Source organism: Pteropus vampyrus, unplaced genomic scaffold, assembly GCF_000151845.1.
Source record: "Pteropus vampyrus isolate Shadow unplaced genomic scaffold, Pvam_2.0 Scaffold16, whole genome shotgun sequence".
In the NCBI taxonomy this organism is placed as follows: Eukaryota; Metazoa; Chordata; class Mammalia; order Chiroptera; family Pteropodidae; genus Pteropus; species Pteropus vampyrus.
In genome coordinates this window covers 914,209-939,034 of record NW_011888797.1, presented here as the reverse complement: position 1 = coordinate 939,034, position 24,826 = coordinate 914,209, and the positions used below count along the sequence as shown (strand labels likewise).

General features: G+C 33.3%; 1 protein-coding gene across 1 annotated transcript in view; it reads left to right on the top strand.

Annotated features, from left to right (window-relative positions):
- Positions 1–24,826, top strand: part of ANKS1B (ankyrin repeat and sterile alpha motif domain containing 1B) — an 874,817-nt gene that overhangs the window by 110,103 nt on the left and 739,888 nt on the right. The window contains exons 4-8 of the mRNA XM_023527446.1: positions 4,804–5,100; positions 6,376–6,451; positions 8,076–8,177; positions 11,270–11,386; positions 12,346–12,512. Of these exons, the coding sequence (XP_023383214.1) occupies positions 4,804–5,100; positions 6,376–6,451; positions 8,076–8,177; positions 11,270–11,386; positions 12,346–12,512 (759 nt within the window). The remainder of the gene's footprint in view (positions 1–4,803; positions 5,101–6,375; positions 6,452–8,075; positions 8,178–11,269; positions 11,387–12,345; positions 12,513–24,826) is intronic.

Here is a 24,826-nt window from a genome sequence, read left to right as displayed (position 1 = left end):
AGCTCTGCATGCCCCCTACTGTTCCCATTTTGTAAAACTGTATTTGAAAACCAGCATGCAGTCCAACAGTTGAATTACAACCATGGCATTAAGCTGTAGTTTGGCAGTTGTCCAATATCAATGCAAGGAGGTTACTCTAGGGCAAGCACATCTAATAAGGTATAATTAGCATATTGTCCAAATAGATATAGACTTTGCAGGCCTTTGGCTGAAATTCAGACTATAGAGTAAAAAGAACACTAGCGCTAGCTATAACAGAAAAGGAAAGACAAATATTTTTTTCCCCCCAACAAAATGCAGTTGTAGAAAGAACTAATCAAGAGATGTGTTTTATTAATTGGAAAAGTATCTTATTAATACTTTTCACAATAAAAACTTCTGTTTACAGGTTACAAAATGCAGAATATTTTTTATGAGAATGCACTTATAAATTTGATCTTTAAAAAGTAACAGATATGGCTATCTTTATCAGCAGATCATGCTAAAGGGAAATTTAGGAGGATGCTGTTCTTCAGAAAACCAAAAATTGAAAGATCATTTGTGGTATGAGCCACCTGGTGGTTATTCTTAAAACTGTCTGAATGCTCCAAAGCAAACCTGAAATAATAAGATGGAAAAACAATTCAAGGTTTTAAACACAAAGATGTTAGTTTTACAAATAAATATTTTTAAAAATATAATGAAAATAAGAAAAAAACACCTCTAATTTATATTTGAAAGTTGAATATTTTAAATAGCATATAACTTTAACGATGGTATGTTTTAAAGAGAAATGCTTGTTTTCTGAGATGTTGAACAGATCAGTTAAAATATAAAAAAAGTCCTTTTTAGGGAGATTGGAAATCAAAATTCTTTTCTCACTTCTATTGCTTTGTATTGTGGTCTTCTATTGAAAATCCTGAGATTCTTAAAACCATGCTTTCAGTATTTTTTGTTTGTTATTATGTATATAGTCCCTTAGTGCTGACATAGTTCTCTCATTCACTGTCATTTCTCCTAAAAGTTTCTGATGTGGGAATTTTATTTTCCTAAGTAACTTTTGATTTTAGCTTTAATCCCCCACCCCTAGTTAATTATAAATCTTTAGATATTTATGTAAGAGAGCTATTTAAGCTACTAAAGGAGTGAAAATGATAATTAACATTAAGATAGAAGATAGCCAGGTATCATGCTAAGTACTTTCACCTGTAATATGTTATTTAATTAATTCTCACAACCCCCTGAAGTGATATCGCTCCCATTTTATAGAGGAGAAATCAGTCTCAGTAAAACTAAATGACTCGTCTAAGGCCGCACATTATTGGGTGAGTAAAACTGAGGCTTGGATTCAGCTCTCTCTAATTCCAGATCCCTCCACAATAGCACCTTGGTATTGTCATCCTAAATCCTGTCACTTATGGAGGGTTTACTATATGCCAGACATTGTGCAAAGTACTTCATCTACATTATTTTACTAAATGCCGCTGCAGTCTGATGAGGTAGGTATTGTTCCTACTTTGTGTATGGGGAAGCCACCTTAAAGAGATTATCTAACTTGTCCATGATATAGCTGCTACTAAGAAATGCAACCAGATTTGAACCCAGGTTTTTTCTGATCCGAAGCCCAAGCTTTTAATCACTAATACTCCAGGTTATGATGTTAAAATTATGCATAAATGTCAGGACTTGATTCTGATTTCTGAAAATTATCTTTGGTTTCTAATATCATTTTTTTTTTAAACTAAAAAATAAAAGTACATTTTGGTATTTAAAGTTTATAAAGCATTTTCCTATATTTTATCTCTTTTGATTTATAAGCTATACTCTAAGGTTTATAGGGAGGGTAATAGTCTAAATTCACACATAAGATAAGTTCAAAGAGATTGAGCAATTTACTGTTGCTAATAACCACATATTAGCTCTTCAATCTAGGTCATCATTCTATACTGTCCTCGAATTAGAAGTCAGTTTAGAGTGAAAGAAGATTAAAAACAAAGTGAACTTTGCCTGGATTGTGGTTATTTTAGTTGCCACATCTTTCCCATCATTTGTCAAAGGATATTATTATTTCCTTTCTTGGATGTTATGTTTGTTTTTAATTTATATTTCTCTGTATATTCATCTTTTCCACCTTTCACATTCCATCCTTTTTTTTTTCTCTTTATTTTAATATCAGGGCAAAACCAGAGGAACCTTATCTCCTTAGTATATTCCCTTGTCATTTACCAAAACTTGAACCCAACTAGTGTTATTTCCATTGGTTTTATTTTCAAGCAAGATCTTTTGGTAAATAGCTTTCGTTAGCCAGTTTCATTCTGCCACCCATTGTCTGGAAGTGCCCTGATTTTTCAGAGAACACCCATTTGGTTAAAAGGAAGGAATTAAAAAACTTTAAAGAATGTTCATGGTAGACATACTAGCAATTATTAATCAGTGCTTATTCACAGTTTATTTATTTCAAATTAAATTTTATTAGATCACTAGTGAGCATGGACACAGGTATACAATCGTGCCTTTTATAAAGGTGTCACAGTTGTGGTTTTCACTTATGTGACGATCCAAGGACATGTCGATCATGGATAAACATATGAACATTTTCTCCTGAGTAAGTCTGGAATGATTGAAATAATTTTTCTTGAGATCTGAACAATTATTGTTAAAAAAAAGTTTCAATTTTGCACATATAATTTCCTAGGCTAAGGCCTCTGCAAAAGTAGAGAGGTCTTTGAGGAATCATTATTTTATGATTGGCTTTTCTTTTTCTCAAAGAGGTGCTGCGTTGAAAAATGAGATTGAATCTCTCTCTGGGCAAGGGGAAATTTGCATGAGGCATATTTCTAAATCATATTTTCATGGTATAGAGTAATAAGATTGGTTTTCTTATCAGGCTTATAAAACTTAACCAGGTAAGAAAATCAGGGAGCGTAAACCTGTATGTGGTCGGTGTCTGTGTGGAAGTAGACTCAAGCAACACATTCAAACTAAGAACAGGAACGACTTTGCCCAAAATGATGGAAGAAACACCTCCAGCTGGATTCTCCGTCATCAGGTCTTAACTTTTCATTGACGAGTAGCTTTTTTCCTCTGGGTTTGGCCTTCGAATGCCATCTTCTGATTTAAAAGGTAAAGCAGTGAAAAGCCTTCCCTGGTGCCCATTTGAATTGATTTTTAAAATTACTTTCTTGCTACTCCTCTTTTTAGATTTTCAAATCCCCCCTCTACTCTCAACTTATCTATATTCTTCAGCCGGAGCAAGGCTGAGTTACCTTCTGGAATATTAAGATTTGTTTGTCTTTTTCTTCTGGTCGGAACAGCTACCTAAACAGCTACTTCCTATTCCAACACAGTTGGTGTTCTTTTGGGCAAAATCTATAGAAATTCTGCTTTCAGATCACTAATTTCCTATTCTTCTTCTTTGGCAATATAGCACCCATGGCAGGTGTGATATAATTAGATGTGATATAATGTGATTAGATGTGATATAATGGAGGGAGCATGAGTGGGTTTTAGATTCTGACAGATACAGGTTCTAAAATATCCGGATTCTGCCTAAGCATGTAATTTAACTTTTCAGCATTTTAGTTTCCTCATCCATGAAATAAAGATGAATACCAATCTTGTGGAATCTTTTGTAAGAGTTAAATGAGATAATGTCTGTGAAGTTTTTAAACAACCAGCAAATGGTAGTACTAGTAATAGTCGTTAATTGTGTAAGACAGTTTTAAGGTACCTACTTTGGGTCTAGGGTACCAAGTTTAAATCCTGGCCCCAACACTAAATGGCTGTCTAATTGAAGGACAGTTATCCAACTACTCAATGCCTCAGTTTCCTCATCTGTAAAATGGGAACAGTGATAATAATGTTATCTATCTTATAGTGAGGATTAAATGAGTAAACATATACAAAAGGTGACTGCGCCTGGTACATAGTGTTAGCTGTGATGATGACTCTGATGATGGCAGCCCCCCTTTCTCTCTAGAACCCTCATTCAGGATCATTTTATTTTTATTACTAAATTTTTAAATTTACATTTCTCTTGACCGACCCTTCTACCTCCTGATATAGTCATACCCGACCTATCTACACCAACTGCCCAAATATTTTGAAAGGTCTATATGCCTTGCAACTGGGTTTGGTTTTCTCCATTATAACATTTGTTTTACCCTGCTAAATTTCTAGGAAAATCTCCCTGATTTTCGACAGAAACACTTATATGCTGCCTATGTAGTACTGTGATATTCCTTGTAACTTGTCTGGGAGTGGGTCTAGGTCTGCCTTTCAATCTGTAATTATGTTTCAGAAAGATACTGTTTAATCTTAGGGTGCCAGTATTTCTTCATTCTCTTATACAGAAAATAGAATGAAACTTAATTTGGGATACCTTTCTATAAATCTTTAGCTATCGAGAATTACTAACTTGTCTGTCTTTTGGAAAGCCAGTCTGTTAAAAATGTGTTATAATTATTATTAATCTCTCTCATTAATAAACATCATAGAGTTGTGATGCACAGTACAGATAACACTGACTATCTGGGCCCAGCAGGGCTACTGACTAACGTGGCTAAATCACTTATCACTCTTGGAAACTGGAATAAATAATGTAGGGAAAAGTTCGGTTTTTCCTATTGAAGTGACAAATGTGATATTTTTGATGTAATAGATAATACTTACTTTTATCACAGTAAAATTTATTAGGCATACTTATCAAAATAGGTAAACCTTAAACATATTTACAAAGCATCTCAGGTTTTAAATTATTGTGTTGAAATTTTGATGACTAACCGAATTTCTGAAAATGTGCATTTTCTACGTTTGTCTTAACAGAACAATGAAAATGAAACTGCCCTGCACTGTGCAGCTCAGTATGGACACTCAGAAGTAGTGGCTGTTCTCCTAGAAGAGCTCACTGATCCTACCATCAGAAACAGCAAGCTAGAGACACCTTTGGACCTGGCGGCCCTCTACGGAAGGCTCAGAGTGGTCAAAATGATCATCAGTGCACACCCGAACCTAATGAGCTGCAACACGCGAAAGCACACACCACTACACCTTGCCGCTCGCAACGGTCACAAGGCCGTTGTTCAGGTGCTGCTGGAAGCAGGCATGGATGTGAGCTGTCAAGTGAGTCTTCTTCAGCGACACTTTAAAAGGGACGTTGCTCTTGCTTTGCTTTGAGATGCACGTTAAAAGTTATGTGTAGAAATCATATAATGAATTGACATTTTTTAATTAGTCAAACTGTTCACGGGTATTTTTGTAATGACAAAACTCAAGACACTTTTGGGAAATATGAAGAGATATAAGGCATAATCTCTAAACTTCATTCTAATTTGAGGGCTATACACATGAAAACTTATTACGAGATGGCATTTGTTTGTGATGTCATTAGTAATTCTTTCCTTTCTCCCTGTATCTAGCACACAGCCTGACATACAGTAAGAATCCAGTCAAAGTTGAATGGATGAATTAGTGAATGGATGAAACAAAATTCACTTGAATATTTTGAGTATGTACTTTGTGTTTAATATGTTGACACATTTAGAATTGAATTCTCACAACTGTCCTGTGGGATTGAGAGCTATTAAGTTCCAGTTAAGAGATGAGGAGTCAGATTTAAAAACTTAAGAAACTTGACACAGGACACACAGCTGATAAACTGAGAATGTGAATTTAGACTTGCTGATAAAAGTCCAGGCCTCGTTCCATAATAATATGCTGAGTGTGCATGACTGATGAAGGAAAGCTCTTATGCCTAAGAGCAATCAGAAAAAATTGGAGAGGTGTGATTTGAGTTGAGCTTTAAAGAATGGATAACATTTAGGTCGATTTTTTTTCTCCGGAAGGAAAGGGTAATCTGCATTTTTTAACTGTCTCATGTTAGCCACAACTTTTAAAAAACCATTTTCTCCTTTTGTGAATGTTTTCTGGCTCCCAAGTCAGTGGCAGCATTCTCACCTTCCAGAGACCTTTTTGGTTCCTGTCAGGTTGTGACCTTCTCCCTGTGTATTAGTAAGCTATTGCCACATAACAAATGATCCCAAAACTTAATGTTTTATCACAATAACTGTTTTATTTAGCTCATAATTCGGGGGTTGGCGATTTAGTCTGAGCTTAGCTGGGTAGTTCTCTCTTGGCTGGGTTCTCCCGTGTATCTGGGGGCAATTGCATAAGTCAGGTAAGTGACTCTGCATCAGGAATTGGCTGGATGTTGCCTGGAATAATGGGTGAGACTGGAATGTCTTCTTTATTCGACACTACCTTTCTCTCAAGAAGTGCTGAGATTTCAGAGAATATGTATGGATACATAAAATGACAGAATTTTTAAACCTGTAAGCATTCCTAATGCAACTGTGCTTCTTTTTCTTTCTCTCTCTGTCTTTTTTTTTTTTTTTCCAGACAGAAAAGGGGAGTGCACTGCATGAAGCAGCTTTGTTTGGAAAGGTGGATGTTGTCAGAGTTCTGTTAGAAACAGGTAACTATCATGATTCCCCATGGAGCTTACTCAGCCAAATACTATTTCCATTTCAGGAGTAAAGGGAAATGACATAGTTTTTTACATAACCACCATTCTTATCTTCACTCCAAATTGCAGACATATATTCATGTCAGGTAGAATTGAGCCTCAGTGTTTAGATACAATTGAATAAATGTTTACCTTCTTTCATTCAATGGATTTTTTAGTAAAAAGCTCTTGGAAATTACAATACATTTTATACATTTAAATCACATTAAAATGTACTAGAGAAACTTTCAAAAGGAAAATGAAATCTCTGGCTTCTACGCGAGGGAGGAACTGATCTCTGTGATGTTATGACAATTGCTTTGTTTATTAAAGAACATAATATTTCCTTAGGTTTTTATGTTGTGAACTATGATAAACAGGAATTAGAGTTCCCTGTTCTTAAGGCAAATTCTCCTTCTAGTTACTTCATCAACTGAATAGCTATTGTTTGTAAGCTGCGGTGATTTAAAGGGAACCTTTTTAGAAGGAATGCTTTGAAGGAGCAACAAAGTAGGCTTATTTGTTTTCATATGAATATTCTGATTGAAATGAAATAAAATTGAAACTGAGATCAGACTATTTTTTAGAATCAAAAGGCATGGGTACAAATTCATACTCGGAAACTATCGATGTGAGTCTTTTGTGTTATGGACTATATACAATGTGTTTATTTTCTTCCTCTGTAGAAATATAAAATGTAAAACATTGGCAGACTACTGCATTTTGATTACATTTATTCAAGAATAAAATTTTGTATATATTTAACTTTGACATGGAACACAGTGATATAATAAATGTTTTGAGGCAGTCAATTAAATCTGTGCTAATCGCACATTCCTACACAAATAAAAACAATAAAAATAATACATAATCTTATTATGACGAACTAATATTTGAGGCCTAATTGTGAAAACTGGCTTCGTTTGTGGTTAGATGTTTGGAAAGTTTATAAACTTTTTTGGGGTGGTGAAAACTATTTGCTACATGACAATAAGTTCTTTAATACAATATATATTTTCGGAATTAAAATAATTCTGAAGGCGTTTCAGTTACATACTTCAAGAAATTTGCTCACCACATAGATGATGAGTGTTGCTGATACTGAATATAATCTTGCATAAAAAAGTATGAAATATTTGACTTTGTATTTGAACAATAGTTCAAAACCATGCTCCTTCAACTTTTGTGAATATACAAGTATTATATATTCTTATATTACTCATATGATACATTATTGTCATTTAAAAATATTTTTATGATATTATACAGAATATATAAATCACCTGACCATTATACTTTAGGAATTCACACTCTAAATCAATAATATTTTTCAGCCTGATAGCGTACCATTTAGATTACAACCCAAGATAGCTATATTCCTAAAAAGCAACCTTAGTGATTGTGTCAGTTCCTTAAGAGCTAATTCATTGCCTAGAATGTTCTAATCTTTGCTAGCAGTAGACCCCCATCTTCTCTCTTACTAAAATCTGTGGTGTGTGTGTATGTAGCTTAATTCACCTTCAGTGCTTGGTCTGTATACGTTTGAATAGTGTAGGAGCTATATATTAACAGTATATAGCCCTTTTTCTTTCAGGAATTGATGCCAACATAAAGGATAGCTTAGGCAGAACTGTCTTAGACATTCTGAAAGAACATCCATCTCAGAAATCTCTCCAGATTGCAACACTCTTACAAGGTAAACAATATTGAATGATGGATGAGTTTGCTTTAAAGTTAAAATTAAAGGATGACTGTCCTAGTTTTCTCTTGGGTTTTGAGTTAATGTTTACTTTTGAATGACCTTATGTTTTGCATTTTTTGGTGGACTTTTAAACTAAATAATAATACTTTAAATGTTTTATTTATGTTTTTCAGCTACTCAATATTTTAAGAAAAGCTAAAGCATTTTTTCACTTACTTGATATTAAAAAAGTCTTTTTTAAATCTGTGTAGTAATATGTAATTATTAACTTGAAGGTAAGAAGGCTATAAAGTGATGACGATTAAGCATTGTCTCACATATAAATACTGCTTTCAGAGTTTTCAGGGATTTTCTTTAGTTTTGTCTGATTTCTATAACTCTATGACGTAGGTAAGTACAGATACCGTTATTTTTCTTTTTGCACACGAGGGAAACTGAAACGACAACAAAATTGTACTTATCTGAAAGAATACAGATGATTTCCTCCCTAATCCTTTGTTTTTGATAAAGGTCATTTCAGTACCTTTGTAGTCAGTTGCAGTCAGTAGGTCTACTGAAAGTTTGACAGCCATCTAGTTACTACTTTTGCATTTGCAGGATTACATCCCTGTTTGATCTAAAACTTTTATGAAGGATTTAGATTCAAATACTTTCCTTCTGCTTAGTGATGAGGGCTGGCATGTAGCATGTTTCCTTAAAAACCTCGATGTTCATTCTTTCCTTTCCAGTTAGCTTCTACACTATTTAGCGTGATTATTCCCTATAATCATTACAGATTAGCTACCTGCAAGTGTAGCAAGTGAGGAGGGAGGCAGGATGGGTTTCATTGGATATCAGTTGGGAAGCTGAAGGACAGCTCTGTCCCGCTGAGAGATAAGTGGATTAAAACTAAGTGGGCCGGAGATATGTACATATAGGAGTCAACAAGGCCAAAGAGGGCTGTAAAAAATAGATGCGCTACAGAAGGTTATTATGCTCTCTTCTTTCTGTATTTTCAAAACCCCTCAGGGAAGTTCAGGTCTCTCCAATTTTCTTTTCAATAAAGAAGTTAATTCCAAGTCAAGTGCATATAGAGACAAATCAGAGAAGAACATAAGAGAGAAGAATATAAGAGTGGCTCTTCATATTCATTCAACTTAAAACTAACTTGAATGAGAGCTAAAAAGTAAATGCAGTACACATTTTTATGTTTGTCCCCTCTAGGCACTTTGTATTTCATATTGGATTTTTGCCTCTGATTGAACTTACAAAAAAACAAAAAACAAACAAACAAACAAAACCTGAGGCTTGTGCATGTCTTCTGGGAGAAGCAAAATAAATGTCATCCACTAAAAAGGGGACATGACATAATTACCGACATTTTTTTGTAAGGTACTGCATTAGTTCAACTTAGATAAAAATGTAAGGAGTAACTATCTATGTTCTTTCAAATGATAAAGATTCGTTAGGTATACCAATTTGTGATAAGGTATGGGACATCTTTGAATTTTTGAAGTTATTGGCAAATTTTAGAATGCGAATACGTTATCTGTATTCTTTACATTCCTGGATTTCAAGACACTTGCACATGTTAAATCTTATGAAAAGGTTTATTATTGCAAGCAAGTTGATTTATAGTAGGCAAAATTACTATTTGTGTCCTGGAGGAGGAATTCAGTTTACATAATTACTTTGTAGGTCAAAATTTTAAGGATAGAAGCCCATAGGTTACTTTCTTTTTGGAGTACAATCTGCCTATAGCAGAATTGCCCTTATGTAGAAACTATTTGAATGGTATGAGGACACAAGTTAGTGTCATGAGGGCCCAAACTTTCTTAACTGGGTCTTAAGAAAAAGGCTCCTTCTGAATAAAGAAGTGCAAGTAAAATATCCCTATGTGGAGGGACATGCTGTTATAACCCATTAGATGGAGACTATATACTAGCCACCGTGAGTTGAAGGCTTTTGGTAGATGCATATGTGTTTTGTTTAGATCAATATTTTTGGCCTACACTATGTTTGCATAAAAAAAAAATTGAATTAGCTTTCAACATTTAAAAATCTAGAATTTCATTAATACTCCAGAGTTTTGATTTCTCAAAAAATGCAGGCTTTCGTTTTACTTCATTGCCTAACTTTAGATGGGGCACGTGCTTTCTGGTTACTCATGGTCCACGTGCTTTCTGTTCTTTCTGTAACTCTGAGGCTGAATATTAACTGACATTTTCCCCTGCATTCAGGTGCTGTTTTCCTTATGCTTAAAAGTGAGATTTTTTTTCGTCACATGTCTATCTGGCTGTGACACTTATTAGCTGTATGAATATGGCCAAGTTAAAATCTTTCTTCTTTAGTTGTCATCTCTAAAACTGAGACAGTAATAGTATATTGCCTGTGTCATAGTTTAGTGAGGATTGAGTGAGTTAATTTATATTAAATACTTAGAACACTGCTGGGTACATAGTAAGCAATATTTAAGTTTTAGCTGCTATTACTATTATTATATCTTCATCAAAGTTGCAAAAATGAGAAATAGACTGAGTGTGGGACATTGTTTCAGGAATAATGGGAAAGAACATTATTTTTTTGTGGAAATAAAGTTTAATATGCACTTATGTTTATCTTATAAGATTATGGTACCATTATAACATAAACTTATTCCACTTCATTTATTTGTATTACCCAACTGTTTGTTGTGTGCATCTGAATCTGACATTTCTGTTTTGGCATCAAGTCTACTTAAAGCATCTTTCAGAGTTTAAATCTTCAGGTAGAATATATTTAAGGAAACCAAGGATGTTGCTGTATCTTCAACAGGCGAATTTATTTTTAAAGAAGAAATGTGACAAGTTTAGTTTTCAGGAAAAGGGTTCATGAGTTTCTTCCAAAATACCTTTTTTTATTTTAATTCAAACCTTTAAATTAATAGCTCATCATGAAGTTCTTTGTTTTTTGTTTTTGTTTTAATTTCTTTGAAAAATTTAAGATATATTTAAAATATGAGGAAATAAGTGAAAAACTGATCACTGGAAATAAAACATAAAGTTTACTTAAAAAATTTCAAATAAATTAATTCAAATATGTAATTCTAAAAACTTATATATACACAGAATATTTAGAAGGCTTGGGAAGACCAACAGTCCTTGAAGAACATGTACAAGAAGATACAGCACAAGAAACACACATTTTATCTCCTGCTGAGTCTCCTTCTTCCCAAAAGACCAAAAGTGAGTAGCTAATTATAAAGCCCATGAAATGATACTGGACTCTTATGTACAAATTCATCCTACATATTCAAAATTGCTAAGACTTGTGAAATTTCAAGTCTAGTAAGTTATGTTATATTCTACATTTGATCCACTTATTAAACCAACATTTGTTGAGCTCCTGCTTTTTGTCAGGCACTACTCTTGACCCTGAAATACAGTGGTGAGCAAAGTTGATAGAAATCCCTGTTATCATGAAGTTTTCATAGAATGAATATTTTAGAGGAGATTTTTTTTTCCTAAAATGCATTTTTAATACAGAATAAAAATATTGATATCTGGAATGTAACTGCTGGAATTTTTTTTCAGAATAAATTATAGCTATGAAGTACCTTTATTAAAATGATTAGAAAAATGAATGTGTGTAACCGACAAAATATTTGTGTTTTGACATATGATGCATATAATTTGTGTTTTTGCTTTATATCACATACCATAATTCTAATTTATCAATTATTTGTTTAAATACATTCTACTATTTCTTTTTATTGAAGCTAGGAAGTAGGCTCCCAGCACCATTTTAAATTTGCTAATGAATTATTGAATAAATTCTCTCAGTGAAGTATAATGCTAATAAAAGATTATGGAAGATTAAATGCTATAATAAATGAAACTTTGGGAATTGTAATTCCAGATGCTTTTACGTACTATGTCTATGTAAACCTTCAATACTTATTTCCATTTTGAAAAAAAATAATAAAAGGCAAAATTGGAATTTCTTTCTTTTCTTTTCTTTTCTTTTTTAGTATTATACTAATTATAGTTTACTACTTTGTTTTCAGGAGAATATTTTCTGACTACTTAATCTTGTTTGCCACATTTTGAGTTTTATTACCATACTGGTCACATTTTTATTATTCAACATTAAATTTTATCAGTGGCCTTTCTTGAAATTTTGAAAAATTACTGTTTTCTTACAGGTGAAACCGTGACTGGAGAATTATCGAAACTCTTGGATGAAATAAAACTCTGTCAAGAAAAGGATTATTCTTTTGAAGATTTGTGCCACACAATATCAGACCACTACTTAGATAATTTGAGCAAGATTTCAGAGGAAGAACTTGGGAAAAATGGAAGCCAGAGTGTAGTAAGTAAGGGGGGAAAGAAGACAATACGTCTGTCTTTGCCAGTTCAGTGTGTACCTAAGAGGCATGGGATTTGTGCATTATCCTATCTTCAGATTCTGCCAGTGTGAAATGTCAAGCTCCCTATTGCTCCTTCCCTGATGTTCACTGGTATTTTATTCTCACTGCATGTGTAGGGGAAGGGATGCTTTGATAAATCACTTATAGTTTCTGATGGTCCTGTCACTGTTAGACTCTCGTAACACACAAATTCATAGTTTCTTTAATTACTATTTTTCATTTTATTTTATTTTTTAGTTTCACTGGGTATAATGATATTGATTTACAAAGAAAGTAGAAAATCTTCCTTTTGTCTTTTCCGCCATTTTGTCTGTCACCTGAGTCTAACCCAATCTTGAAAAAGAAAGAGCTGAGCCATGTGTGTATGTATAGTTGCTCTGTATGTTGTAGCAGGAGAAAGATGTTATGGAAAGTTTGACCTCCATATTTTTATAATCTTATGCAAATCCCAGGGGATTTCCATGCAACCTACAAGCTCAGATTCTAAATCATGAGTAAGAGATTGTTGCTCATTTGGATTTTTAAGTGAGCACAATAGCAAGAAAAACTGTAGAGAATCGATCCGTTTAAAATTAAAATTTGTATATCTATTTTGTGTCCTATAAAGGAAGGATTTATAGGATGCACTGGTATTAAAGGAAATACATTCTTATGATACTTTTAGAACTTAATTTGTTTTAGAAACATGTTTTCTTCAAAAGTCGATAGAAGAGTGAATTGTGTTAAGTACGTCATGTTACTTTATGAAAACTAAAAAAAGAATAGTTGAGTATAGTGACTGTTATACTTTTACTTCACTTAGTTACTTAATGTGAGTTGTGACACCACTTCCCAGGGTAGTAATTGCTGGTCTAGTTCCATGGCTAGTCTTATCACATAGGCCTGTTTTTGTTTTTGCGTGTTTGCTGTGCTGCCTTTTGTAAAACATCACATAATTGGCTCCAATAAAAGGTCTTTATGAATAATTATGATTAAAGATATATCCTGAAGTAAATATTTGTTGGTTTTACCAAATGAAATTTTTATATTAATGAAATATTTACCGTAGTTAACTTTAATGTCAGGGAAAATATTTCCTATTTAAAAATCTAAAACAGATATACGCTGTCTCCAAATTATAAACCAGTTACATTTTAACATTTCCTTGAAAGTTGGTTAGAAATTAGAACATATTTATACAATGTAAATAATACATGGTGTTTAGGTTTTTAGGTCTGTCCCTAAAGATTTCTCTAAACTGGCTGTATCTGGCCCTCTACTTCTAAATCCACAGATTTTCTTAAAGCCCCAATTTTTTACATCAGAAGTTTCTAAACTCTTCTCGTATTTATCATAGTAAACAAGTTTTGAGCAAACATCCCAAATGCATTTATTTATAAATTATATATATCTACCAGTTTTCTAAGAATATATGATGTGAATTATGAAGCATATACTGCAAAAGAAATTAAGGTGTGTAGGATAAAGAATAAGAGTAAATAGAAGGTCTAATTTTTTCTTCCACTGAGTATACCATGGGGTTTGTTCACTTATTAATAACACCATGCTTATTCAAATTTATAGCTTTCAGATAGTGATGGCAGGGACAGGCTTATAGCAGGGGGGATGTAATTTGGGAAATGATGACCAAATTTTTTTTTTTTTGATAAGTCAAAGGCTGTATTGTCATAGTAGCAAGAGAGAAATTAATACTCATAAATTGAACTTAAGTTCTTAAAATTCAAGTTCACACTTTTACACAATTACTCTTTGTTCTTGTGACAAATCTTTATACTTTGCTCTTTGAAAATATCGTCATATTAAATATTAAAGGTTATATGAAGCAGAAAAGCAGAGGGTACATGTGAGTAAGAGCAAGTAGTTCTATTTATCTCGAATAACAGAGTTTATAAATGGGGAAAATGGGAGATAAGATTAGAAGGATAGGTTGAGGTCACGCCATGGATGATTTTGAATGTCAGGCTAGGAATTTGGGTGTTTATTTTTTAGAAAATGAGAAAAATCAAAAGGATTTTGGGCAGATAAAAGACATCATTAGAAGTGGCCTTTCAGAAGATTAATCTGATAGAAACTTGTTATTGAATGTTTAAAAAGTAATCAAATTATTTTGACCGTTCTACAACCTGTGTTTCATTTGGGTTCATTCCATTTTGTTGGATATTTGTTTCCATTCATCAAAATTTTTTTTCAGAGTTCTGTTATGAATTATACTCTCAAACTATGCAAAAAATTAATCAAGTACTTAATATAGATGATCTTTATCATGTTGCAAGCTATAGGATTTATAATAGTAGCAATAATGAGAGACAGTTCCTGGCTTCAAGGAGTTCAGAATTCCTATTCCCAGGAGTCCTTAGTTGCAGTGTATAGACAAGGCTAACATATAAAACAACAAAGATATAAGACCTATATTTATTATGTGCTTGCTACTGGCCATTCTAATGCCTTATATGATTTAAGCCACTTAATCTTTATAGTAATCCTAACAAAGGAATTATAAACTTGGGAAATGACTCAGCTGGCAAGTGGCAGGTCTAGGATTCAATCTCAGAGCCAATGTCTTTAATTCCTACTTACGTTTTTCATAATGAACTATTTTGTGTCCAGAGAAGTTTTTTTGAAAAGGGAGAGATTACTATAGATTTATTGGTATTCATTGAAAACTTCATGGAGGTAGGAAGAGACTAAACTGGGCACTGGAGGAAGAGGAGATGTGCCTAGTACTTGTGTTGGAATACATGAATTAGCAAATGAATGAGCGAATGAATGGGAAAGGATTCCAGCCTGCAGAAACAGTATTTGCAAAGCACAGAGGTGAAGCATAGCATCTAATTTGAGCAGAATAGTCCCATGAGTTGATTTGGGAATATTGTGGGAAACAAATTTGCATAAGGAATGATAATACCTAACACTTAGGGAGCACCTTATTTATATTAACTGTATAATAACCCTATGAGATAGGTAGTATTGTTCCTCCCATTTTGCAGATGCGAAAGCAGAGGAACAGAGAACTTTTATGATTTTCCTAAATTTACATAGTAAGTACCAGAGCAATGGTCTGCACAGAGGCAGTCTGGGGCCAGAGCTGTACCCCTTACCTCTCAATTTTTTTGCTAAGTCAGGTAATTAAATTTGGGAAATTAGTCAGAAGTTTAATATTGATGCCAAGGAGAATAAACCATTGAGTAGGAGAGAGTTGTATTGTTTTGGGAAGGTGACATTTTGGGAAGGTGAAAGTGGTAACTGAATGTCAGATGTTGTGGGCAGAGATTCTCAGCAATAGTTATACATTAGACATATCTGCAGAGGCTTCAAAAAATACTGAGACTTTCAGGTACCATTTCAGACCAACTAAATCAGAATTGTTTTCGGTGGCTCTGAACACTGTTCTTTTAAAAAACTTATTTCTAACATGCACACAGTTAGTCTAGAAAACCAAAAGCCTGCCAGGACCTACTGAGATAATTCAGGCCTGAGATGCAGAGTCTGAATTGAGGTCTTGATAACAAAAGTAGAGAATTTCAGAGCTAGACTAAATCTCATAGATCTTTTAGTATCCAGCCTAATTCTTCTCCTCCTCAGTGTAAAAGCTTCTAAAAATCTCTTGAATTAGGGAAGGTTTTAGTTTCCCATCAAGCAAAATTCCAACTGTAGTCCAGCCATAGTCCTAGATTAAAATCATTTCTATTATGTTGGAATGTTAAATGTGGCCAGATGTTTTTGGTTATTATTCACCTTACTGCATGAAGGATGGGCATTTAGTTTCAGTTAAAATTTAATTTTAGATGATATGAAACATCTAACTTGTTCATCATAATATGACAAATAAATCTAAAAGCAATTTAGAAAAATTTAAAATGTAGAGAAAATATATTGTGTAGTATTTGTACCTATTAATTAATGATATGGCTTAAATTTTGGGGGCATTTTAACTATTCTTAGTTCATTTTAGCTTTTATTGCCTTTTTTCCTTCCAATAGAGGGCACTCTAATTCAGTAATTTAAAATACAAAATCAGCCAGCCATCTTATGTAAGAACTTTTATTTTTGAATCAGAGGTTTTGGTTTCATTGAAATATAATATTAGCCTTAAGGTGGTACTTCGAACAATTTTGCTAATATAAGTGAATTAAAAAATTAAATTTTTATTATGATCGAATGTATTCAATTAAAAGTTTTGCATTTAATGAGAAAGCCAGCTCCAGTTAAAAATACATTTTCTCTTGCATAAATTTTAATTCAAAAGTTAGTCTGTTTTAAATAGTTTTATATATGCATTTGGAGCCATTTTCTAAGTCAAATTAGGATATTATATAATCTAGAATGTAAATTTTGAAGAAATATAAATATCTTCACATTTTTTCAACCCGTGAAATTTAGGTTTTTGAAAGAATATAAAATAATCTGAAAAAGAATCTATATTCTTTTCACTTGTTTTCTCAAATCATATATTCAGTTTTTTTCTTCATGTGTATAAAGAATGTATACAACTTTTAAATGTGAACACACCATGCCATATAGAAATTTGAGCAGATTTTAGAATCTAGGTTTCAGGAAAGCATATTTTTAAGATTTAAAATGGGAAAAGCATTATTGTCTCATCAGCCTATGTCTCTAAGAAATAAATAGGAAGCCCCAGGGATGAAATGCATTAAGTATATTTTCTCCTGAGGGAAAACCTAGACACAAGCAGCATCTAGACTTATTGTTTGAAAGTGTTTTGTATAATCGTAGATTTTGTGTAGTTTATTCAGCCAGTAGATCTCTTTTCTGTTACTTCACTTTCTTTTCTAATGCAAAATTCTAAATTACATGTAACCCTTCTGAAGAGTGAGATATTTTACTTTAGTCTTTCAAGGTTTCAAGATTCAACTTCTCAGTTTTTATACCAAGCTTCTAAAAATGCTTCTGAGAGTTGGGAAGGGCCAGTCTCTATAAGAATTTATTTTGGTGCCAGAATTCATCAAGTCTTAAAGGTCAATAGACTCAAATTAGGTTGCCTATAATCCAAATGATGTTTTTGAAACAAAGTTTACTTTCAAACACATTTAAAACAATATCTAGAGCTTAAAATAAAATAATACTCCAGTTTGAGAATTGTGAGAGACTTTAGTGGTTATCTCATCCAATTCTCCATCAGATTCAGAACACTTTAGGAAGTGAATTTCCTGAAATATAAATAGAGGGATCTTCTTGAAGGATTATAACTGATTCTTTAGCATATATAAGCTACTTTATAGTGGAGCTAAATCTTAAGCAGTGGTAACTACTGTCTTATTGGGAATATAGTGTTCAGGGACTATTTCTAACTTCAGTGATTCATTTCTTATACAGTTAGACAAATTTTTTGGAAGAGGTGACTTAAGGCTGCTGTGTACTAAGCCCACCCGTTTAGATCGTCCTAACGGATGTTCCAAGGTTTAGGGAATGTGTAGATTCTGTTGACCTATATTAACATTTTGAAACTAATACCTTTAACCATGTATGTGTACTAGATGTACACGGAAGGAAAAATCCAGAATCAGAATGGTAAAATTCTTGTTTCTTCTCTCACCCGATGAAGACTTTTATACCTATATTGAATCTAGGAGGATCCTTGAGATAAATAGGTACTAGGCTAAAAGAGTCGTTCTTCTGAACTTTCAACACAATTGCTTTTACCTTTCATGACACATCTCTTTGTTCTGCTTTGTCATGTAGACTCCTTGATGATAGAATCTATATTTGATTGATCTCTGTAATCACATCCTGCCTAGCACAGTACTTGAATGTAGTGGTCTCTCATGAAAGTTCACAGAATGAATAAATGCATAAAAAGTCAAACACTGCATGTAAGAGTTCATGTAAACCATTGTTGTAAATAAACCATTTCACTGAAACACATCTTCAGTTATTTGAGGATGAATTACAGAGTCCAAGGACAGGTTTTTCCCATCAAGCATGGAGTCTCAATCATTCTTCTTAGGGAAGCAACTGTGTCTGGCAGCTAAGAGCATGAGATTGGGAATTAGTTACAAGGCTTGGGTTTGCATCCCTTTCTGTTGCCACATAATAGCAGAGAGATCTTTGGAAGTTGCTTGATCTTTCCAAGCCTTAGTTTCCTAATCAGTACAAAAAAAAAAAAAAGAAAAAAGAAAAGAAAAAAAAAAGAAAAAAGTTTAATATAGCTTTCTGTCAGTCACAGGAGAGCTATTTTCTTTCGTGCTGCTGATTGACTTCTACGTTTTATAGACTTTGTCCAACTTTGTTTAGACTTTTGAATAATCACTCAATGTTTACATGGAAAAGATTTCTCTAATGAAATGCTAAATATTCTGTTCTTGGGTTGGTCTAAGTCAATATTTTACTTTGTAAAAGACAATCATCTATCACAATAAGGTTTGCAGATGTTAGGGAGGAATAGCAAACATGGCAAGTAATTGAACTTATATGAAAAATTATCTCAATAAATTAAGATTCTTGGCTCAAAGTAAAACCACGGAATTCAGTGGAAGATATAATAAAATATTATATTTAGATTTCTAAAAATTTAATGGTATAAATATGAGATGGGAGAGATTTAATTGGGGGAGTAGTTCATACAGAAAGTTGTGAGGTCTTTAAACAACCACAATTACCATATGAACCAACAGTAAGATGTGACTGCTAAAAATTAATAAATACTTGCTAAGCTATGATCTCTGAAAATAATTATAATACTGGAAGCTAGACTTATATTGTACTAAGTTTTAACTATGTGCTAGACATCGTGTAAATAAGCATTTTAAAATCATTATCTCCTTTTTTCTCACAATGATGCCGTGAGATAGCTTTTATTACCCTCAATGTGGAAATCAAGAGTAAAAAAAATTACTTGCCCAGGGTTATAGAGACACCAAAAAGTAAAGCTGAGATCTGAACTTAGGTCCGATGTCTTACAAAGTCATGATCCTAACCATTTGTGGTCATTCTGTCTGTCATTAATATCGTCCAGATTGACCCCTGCACCTTTCCATTATTTCTGTCATTTTGCAGGTTCAGATTCTCATTACTTCTTACTTGAATTATCAAAAGAGCCTCTTACAGTGTCCACCGGCTTCTGGTTTCTCCTCTTCATCTGCTCCAGTTTATTCTTGACACTGCTGCCAAATCATAATGCCTTAAGTGCAGTTCTGATCATGTCACTCACTCTCTTTCTCAAAACTAGATCTGGTCCTCACTATAAAAATTCAATATAGACTTTTAACTCTGGTGTTCAAAGCCCTCTATGTTCTAGTTTCACCATATATTTTCAACTTTTTCCCATTAATGTCTCAGATGAACATAATGTTAAGATGGATTACTCGCAGGCATGTCTGTCTTTCCTTATGTCAGCCCACATTCACAAGATTAGTGGACATTTGGTTCTATCCAAAACATCCATAGAGACATTTGGTTCAGGCCAAAAGGTCCTTGAAATTTGGACCTGTCCGAAGCATCCGTGGAGACCTTTAGTCCACAGTTAATACAAATCCAGCTCTTCTGCAAGATTCAAACCCCAACCAACTACCTGACACCATGTGTCATTACCAGCTAGGCCACCAAGAGAAGAAGGGTTATTATTGATAATGCAGCCACAGCACAATTATTGGACCAATAAAATATGGTAGTGTTTTTTATATATTAATTCTGTAAACCAAAAATAGAAATAAACATTAGGAGCTATTTGAACCCAGCTACATCTTCTAAGCATGGATGTTTTATACAGGACCAAATACCAAGGACCTTCTGGTGTGGAACAAATGTCTTCGTGGACATTTTGGACAGGACCAAATGTCCTACAGTGGTTCACACTGTTTCATCCATATATAATTAATTATTTTCCCTATTGTCACCACTTATTGAAAGTGGTCTTTCACAAAACTTTTTTTGATCCTTCTATTTAGAACCAATTACTTGGATTGAATATCATTACTTTTAATTTATAAGTCTGTGATGTAAATGTCATAATCTGCTGTGTATTATTTATGAACAAATCTTTTTTGGTAAGCCCCTTAATGACAGGGGATATGTTAATCTCTCTCTGGGTGTATCTTTAGCACCGTTTTTCACTTACACACTTAATAAGCATTTGTTGAGTTGATATGATAGGCCATGGACATCAAAAAGTCTGTCCGATAACTGAATTTAGGTGCAGACCTATAGGAAGAACTCTAAAGTGGAGTCATTCTAGTCCCAGAAGAACTTCTGTTGGTTGTCATTTCAAATAGTGCACGCCTCACCATTTGTTTTAAAGATGAAATGACATGCCTGGTTAAACTATATTATAAACATCCTCGCAACATAAAAATATCAACATCAACATTAGGTCAAGTTATATCTTTCTTGTGTAGTAATATATTTCTGTCACTGATAAAAAGGTAAGCTTACATTGCAAATTATGTTTGATTCCTGGCAACTGATATAATGGAAATCTTTTGTAAGAATATAGGAGCATATGTCGCTAATTTTTAAGTTCTTCAATATTTTGTGCTAAACATTTTTGAATTTGTCCCTGTTATTCTTTCTGTATAAGTTGAGATGGGCTATTTTTGAAGCAGTTTATTCCAGTCAGTTATAAAGACAGTGAGCTTAAGCCAACCAACTGTCTTTGTTTTTCCCTCTCGATTATTAATGATTCTTGCTGCTGCTGCTGTCCAACTGATGCACAGTATTACTGTGTGCCCGTTCTTAAAATGTTTGACACCAAAATATCTCTCAATATTATGAGCATTGTGTTAAGGTATCCAAAGGCAGTAAACTCTCTAAAAATTTTTAAATATTTGAATTTTACAAAGTTTGTGAAGTTATTGTTTTATCAGCTCTGCAAATATAACAGCAGCCAGTTCTTGTTCTGATACTTTCCTTCTGATCTTTCTATAACCTCTGACTTGAATTTAATCTTCCTAACAGAACTCGGCTGTTATAATTTTCCCTGAGAATCTCCACTTTACACTCTGGAACTAATTTTAAAGCTTTTTTTTTTTTTTTGAAAGTTTAATAATAATTAAACTTTCTTCTAATCTCACCTTCCAGATAATGAGGAAATTAATTTTTGACAACTCTCAGCTGCATGTCACATTTCTGTGTTCATTTACCACAATGCACCTGATTTGTAATTCTATTTCGAGGTACACGCCTGAGAATTCTTGGTTCTCCTTTGGAGTAAAGGCCTTGGACAGCTTGCCATTGTAAAAGAATCCCATTTTGCTTCCTAGTGCCAAAGGAAATCAGTCCAGAGCCTGAGCTCACAGGAGCACATAGTGGCAACAATCGCTTATCTCTGTGTTCAGGGAAATGTTTTTCACTTTGAAGAGCAAATTAATTCTAATGAAATAGTGGACAAGTAACCCAGAAAAAATTACTGAAATCAATCACGCTTTTAACATATTTTATCATGAGACCATTTGGGACGTGACTACTGAATATTGGAATTCCTTTAGCCTCCAACAGCTGAAGAATTAGGGTTCTCTATGATACAATCAAAATCGGTAACAGTAATGGAAAAGATGTGGCCTGCTTTAACCGGAAGCTTAGATTTTTTTAATTGTCTGGTTTGATTTTCATTTTCTTTTGCCAGAATGTTTCTTTCAATGATCTATGCTTTTTAAAGCTCAAATGTTTTGGCTTCTTACAGTTTCACAACCATCCCATGTGGTTGATAGCTACCAGTCTATGCTATCAAAAAATTAATAATGAGAAACAAAATCTTAATTTGGAGAAAGAGTGAGGTATTAAGAAGATGAATTTGATGTGAAATGAAAAGCTCAACAATGGATAAAGCTAATGAACCAGTGAGAAGTATATATTGGTAAAGTGGAAATAGCTTGCCCTCAAAATAAATGAGACAAATATTGACATGTTATATTTTTGTTTCCTGTAATCATCCATTCTATGTTGCTGAAATAAATCACTTCTAACCTTGGAGAAGATTTTCTTTCAGCCCTACAATCCTACTTTTACAAAGGCTGGTGCCACTTTTTTATACATTTAAAGTACTTTATTGTCATAGTTATTATCATCACCAAATTACTGAGCCCCTGCATTAAAGAATTATACAAAAAAATAAAAAATAAAAAAATAACGAATTATGCTAATTTCATCAATAACATATTTGTAACTTGAGGTGGCATTACAGTGTAAAGAATAGGAGTTTTGAAGTCAAACAGACTTGTATTTGGATTTCAGTTCTGCTCCTTAGATAAATACTACCCTGATCTTTATATTTCTCATCTGAAGGATAGTGTTTCTAAAAACTCTCACCTCAGCCTACTGAACAAGAATGTCTGGAGGATGATTATTTTTAATAAACTCCCTAGGTAATCCTTATGCTCAATAGTTTGTGTGCATTGCACTAGAACATTTTTTAAATTGCTGATTTCTTAGATAGTCAACTACTGAGACCCAATTTCTTCTTATTCACACAGAACTGTGAATCTCAGATTCCAGTGATCTGACCCTAATTTGCCTTTGCCTTTCTTTTCTGCTCTTATGGATGCAAATTTGGTCATTAAGGCAAAATAACTTATCTTTTAAGGATTCTATTTTTTTTCTATTTCTGTGAAAAATGCCCTTAGATTTTGCTAGGAAATGCACTGAATCTATAGATGTCTTTGGGTAGTATGGAACTTTTACTAATATTAATTCTTACAATCCATGAACACAGAATATCATTCCATATATTTGTGTTTTCAGTTTCTTTCATCAAAGTCTTGTAGTTTTCACTGTACAGATATTTCATCTCCTTGGTTAAAATTATTCCTAAGGATATTATTGATTTTGATGCTATCATGAATAAGATTAATTTTTTTCCAGATGTTTCATTGTTAATTTATAGACACACAACTGATTTATGTACGTTGATTTTGTATACCACAACTTTACTGAATTTATTGATTAGTTCTCACAATATTTTTGATGGAGTTTTTAGTATTTTCTATATATGAGATAATATCAAAGGCAAAAAAGACAAACTTACTTCTCCCTTTCTGATTTGGAGGCCATTGATTTCTTTCTCTTGCCTAATTGCTCAGGCTAGGACTGTTGAATAACATTGGTGAGGGTGGGCATCCTTGTCTCATTCCTGATCTTTGAGGAAAAGCTTTCAGCCTTTCACTGTTGAGTATGATGTCAGCTGTGGTTTTGTTTATGGCCTCTATTATGTTGAAGTATGTTCCTTCAATGCCCAAGTTGTTGAGTGTTTTTATCATGAGGGTGTATTGCATTTTGTTAAATGCTTTTTCTGCATCTATTAAGATGATCATATGATTTTTATTTTACATTGTATATAATTTACTTTTTAGTAATTTTTGTACTTGAAATTGCATGACAATGGTGTTAAAGTACTAAATAAAGTATAAAGTGGTATTCAAAAGAATATCCATCCTTATCATACTTTCATTTTCAATTCTTCAAACTCATAGACTATATTCATTGCTGTTAACTTGTTCCTTGAAGTTCTGTCTTCTTCCTCACAACCTACCCCGCCCGCCCCCCGCCCCGCCTGCTTCTCCCTGCCCTCCTCTCTATTTAAATAAAATTCTATAAGCATGAAATTGTGAACTCAGGGACAATGTTTTATTTTTTATTGTCTATCTGAAGTACCTATTATTCCTAGCATACAGTAAGTGTTCAATAAATGTTTTGTGGTCATCCAACTATCTTTTTATTAATTTTTATTTTTCAATTAGAATTGGCATTCAATATTATTTTGTATTAGTTTCAGGTGTACAGCATTTATATAATTGCAGTAGTTAGACATTTATATAATTTACGAAGTGATCCTCTGATTAGTCTGGTATCCACCTGGCACTATGTATAGTTATTACCATATTATTGACTAGCTTCCCTATGCTGTACTTCACATCCCCATGAATATTTTGTAACGGCCGATTTGTACTTCTTAATCTCTTCACCTTTTTCACCTAGCTCGCCAACCATGCTTCCATCTGGCAATCACCAGTTTGTTCTTGGTATCACTGAGTCTGTTTTGTTTGTTCGTTTGTTGTTTTGTTCTTTAGATTCCACATATAAGTGAAATCATATGGTAGTTGTCTTTCTCTGTCTGACTTATTTCACTTAGCATAATACCCTCTAGGTCCATCCATGTCATTGCATATGGTAAGATTTTATTTTTTTATGACTGAATAATATTCCATTGTATATATATTTATATATACCATATCTTTATGCAATTGTCTATTGATCACCACTTAAGTTGCTTACATATCTTGGCTATTGTAAATAGTGCTGTAGTGAA